At 40.5% G+C, this 3,415-nt stretch overlaps 1 protein-coding gene across 1 annotated transcript in view; it reads right to left on the bottom strand.

Annotated features, from left to right (window-relative positions):
* The window catches only part of IL2RA (interleukin 2 receptor, alpha), an 11,914-nt gene extending 10,618 nt beyond the window's left edge, over nt 1-1,296 (bottom strand). Inside the window, exon 1 of the mRNA XM_006891877.1 lies at nt 1,257-1,296. Coding sequence (XP_006891939.1) covers nt 1,257-1,296 — 40 coding nt within the window. The remainder of the gene's footprint in view (nt 1-1,256) is intronic.
* Nucleotides 1,297-3,415: the final 2,119 nt, after the last annotated feature.

Here is a 3,415-nt window from a genome sequence, read left to right as displayed (position 1 = left end):
TCTCTTGATTTCCTGGATGCTGTTACCAAGAGTGTTGACTGTGGAGCCAAGTAAACTAAAACTGTCAACTATCTCAGTCTCTTCACCATCCATACTGATGCTGCCAATTGGCCCAGTGGTGAGAATCTTTGTTTTATTGATGTTGAGCTTCAATCCATTACCTTTAGGAAAATACTGCCCTCATGATCTTATATGGTTGGCAGTTCTAACAGCCGAGTGCCTTCTTAGTCACCTTGTCATCCTCTTATTGGGCTGGAAGTTGAGCTCTAGGGGTGAGTTTAGTTTTAGGCTTAAAGGATGACTTAAGGGTCATTGTCTCTGCATTTCCACAAGTCTCCATCAGACTGGTCAGCTTGACTAACTTTATCTTTTGAGTTTTGTTCCACATTTTTCTCTGGTTCTGTGTAGGACTCTTGAGTGTGATCCCTTTTAGAGCAGTGAGCAGTGGTTGCTAGGTGCCGTCTAGTTCTTGCCTGAAATGTCTAAGTAAAGAGTCAAGAACTAGTGAGCAATTTGGCCACTGTCCTTTTCCTTGGAATGTCTTGTCAATAATAATTCTGAGAGTCAGGTCATGAGAGCAAGAGGCGGAAGAGTGTAAAGGAAATGTAGCCGTGGAGGTTTGTTCCTATTAGTCTAATAGGAAGACTTTCAGAGCAGTGACAAAGGAAAATTCCATTTTAATATCAGTAAATCCTTTTTCCCTATTTCATCCTTGTGTTTTTCACAGCACAGCAATTATGTCATTGTCTAGTTTTATTCACTAAAAACCTCTCTAAATTCTGTTCTTCTAGTGCAGCTAATGGAAGTTTTCTCTCCCTTCACCCTTGCTCCAACTTTTTTGAACAATGTCTTGCTTTTACCAAAGACTTGACTTTTTAACATACCTCATTTGTGTAAGAGCTCCGAATCCTGCCCTATTCTGAGCCAGTCTCCCTGACTCTGATACACCTAATCTCATTGCTCCAGTCATCCTGTCAATCCATCTCATGCAGGGTCATCTTCTCCTGGGCTGTCGCCCCACCCTTCCAAGCATATTCTCAACTGAAAATATATAGAATTCCTACTGCACTTGGGGTGGAGAAATAATGTTCAGCTACTTTTATATATTCAGAAATTGGGGTAACTACTCAGAGTTTAAAAAGGTGGACCTTCAGGATGAGGGATTTTTCTGTAGACTGAGAGCTACATTGATGTAGCTCTTTTAACTTTTGTTCCTTTTGTATGAGTGGAAGGAAAGAGAGAGAGGCAACGATTACCATTTACCTTGAAAATTCTATAGCCTTGAGCCTGCGACATGCCCAGTGGAGAGTTAAACTGAGCTCTTCTGATGTTGAAAGCTGTCTCATATCTTGTTTCAGACTTATGCCATGGGTGATGTTATGGGTTAACTTAAATCCCCCTTAAAAGACATGCTGAAGTCCTAAGTCCTGGATGTTGTGAATATGTCCATATTTGCAAGTAGAGTCTTTGAAGACGTTTCTGTTAACATGAGGCCACATAAGAGCAGGGTGAGTCCTAAATCAGTGTGAATAGTGACATGACAAAAAGACCCAGACACAGCAGGAAAGCCAAAGTAGAGATTGGAGTGATGTATCTACAAGCTAAGGAACTCCAAGGACTGCCAGGAGCCACCAGAAACTGAAACAGACAAGGAAAATTCTTCCCCTAGAGGCTTCAAAGAATGTGGCTTTGCTTATGTCTTGATTTTGAACACTTCACCTCCTTTGCAAAATCATTTGACTGTATGGATCATAACAAGTTATGCCTAACATTGAGATGAATGGGAATCCCAGAACGCTTAATTGTACAAAACTTAAAACCTAGACCAAGAAAATGTTGTCTGAACAGAGCAAGGGAACAGTATGAAGACCAAGAAAGTGTGCATCAGGGCTGTGTCCCTGCTCCATACCTTTTCGATCCTTATGCTGAGCAAATCATTCAAGAAGTTGGACTTTATGAAGAAGGATGTGGCATCAGGTTTAGGAACATTTATCAACAACCTAAATCATGCAGACAACAAAACCTTGCTTGCTGAAAGTGAAGAGGACTTGAAACACTTGCAGCACAAGGCTAAAATCTACAGCCTTCAATATGGATTACACATCAACATCAAGAAAACAAAAATCCTTACTCCTGGACCATTAGGCAGCATCATGATAAATGGAGAAGAGATAGACATTGTCAATTATTTCCTCTTACTTGGATCCACATCAGCAGTCAGGAAATGAAGAGATTTGTTGAATTGGCAAAGTCTATTTTGAGGGCCATTCCCAAAGTGCTGAATATCAAGGGTATCACTTTAAAGACTAAGGTGCACCTGATCCACACCGTGATCTGAGAGTTGGACAATGAGTAAGGATGAAGAAGAAAAACTGAGTTGTAGTGTTGGAGTACAGACTAATCCAGGGACAGACAAAAGAATCACATTTATTTTGGAAGAAGAGCAGGCTAACATACTTAGAAGCAAGGATGGTGAATCTTCATCTCACAAATTTTGGGCACTTTGTTAGGAGGGACCAGTCTTTGAGGGTCAGTGAAGAAGTAGAAGTCTCTCAATGAGATGGAAGGACACAGTGATAATAATGGCCCTAAGTATACCAGATGTTGTAACAATGGCACAGGGGAGGGGAGGGCTCAGATCTGTTGTTCATCTGTTGACTCGATGGTATCTAACAACAGGAACAGTGTCCTTGGTTGACACAAGCAGTTAAGTGCTCAGACATTAATTGAAAAGTTGGTGATTGGAGCCCACCCAAAGTTGCCTTGGAAAATATATGGCTTGTTACAGCCTTGAAAATCCTCTGAGTATAATTCTACTCTCACACACATGAGGTCACCATGCCTTAGAATTAGCTCAATGACAACTAGCACAGACACTAAAACTGTGATAGAATAAATTTTAGTTTCTTTGTTACTATAGCTCTAGGAAATTAATACAGCTAGTAATTTGAAAGACACAGGCAGGAACCCTTTATAAAAGATTTCTGTTTCCTTCGTATACTGTGTCTCCATCGCTGTGCTGGATATACTATCATTGGTACATTTTTCCTTTGGATATTTATGGACTTTTTCCCCCTCACGAGAGTTCCTTTTTCACCTGAAAGGCAACACCCTTTGGAAGTTTTGATTTGCATATTGAAAATATTAGTGATGACAACTGAGACAATAGATTCTTCCAGACCACATCACAGGGCAAATGTGGTGAGGATGGTGAGTGAGTGTGAGGGTAAGGGAACTCTTCTTTCACTTTTTATTTCCTCTGAGGGACTGTTAGAGACTTTTCCATCTCATTGTATCCAGGCATTTGTACTTCTCATTTCATAATTGGTAAGAATGACTTAGCCATGGAAAAACAGCAAATCAACTCCTGACATCTAATCTCTTCTTTTATCTCTGGTGTCGTTTTGGTAAGTAG

The sequence above is a fragment of the Elephantulus edwardii genome, unplaced genomic scaffold, assembly GCF_000299155.1.
Source record: "Elephantulus edwardii isolate Elephantulus edwardi_28Jun2011 unplaced genomic scaffold, EleEdw1.0 scaffold00105, whole genome shotgun sequence".
In the NCBI taxonomy this organism is placed as follows: Eukaryota; Metazoa; Chordata; class Mammalia; order Macroscelidea; family Macroscelididae; genus Elephantulus; species Elephantulus edwardii.
Note: the sequence above shows the minus strand (reverse complement) of the source record. Positions and strands in the feature narration are given on the sequence as shown.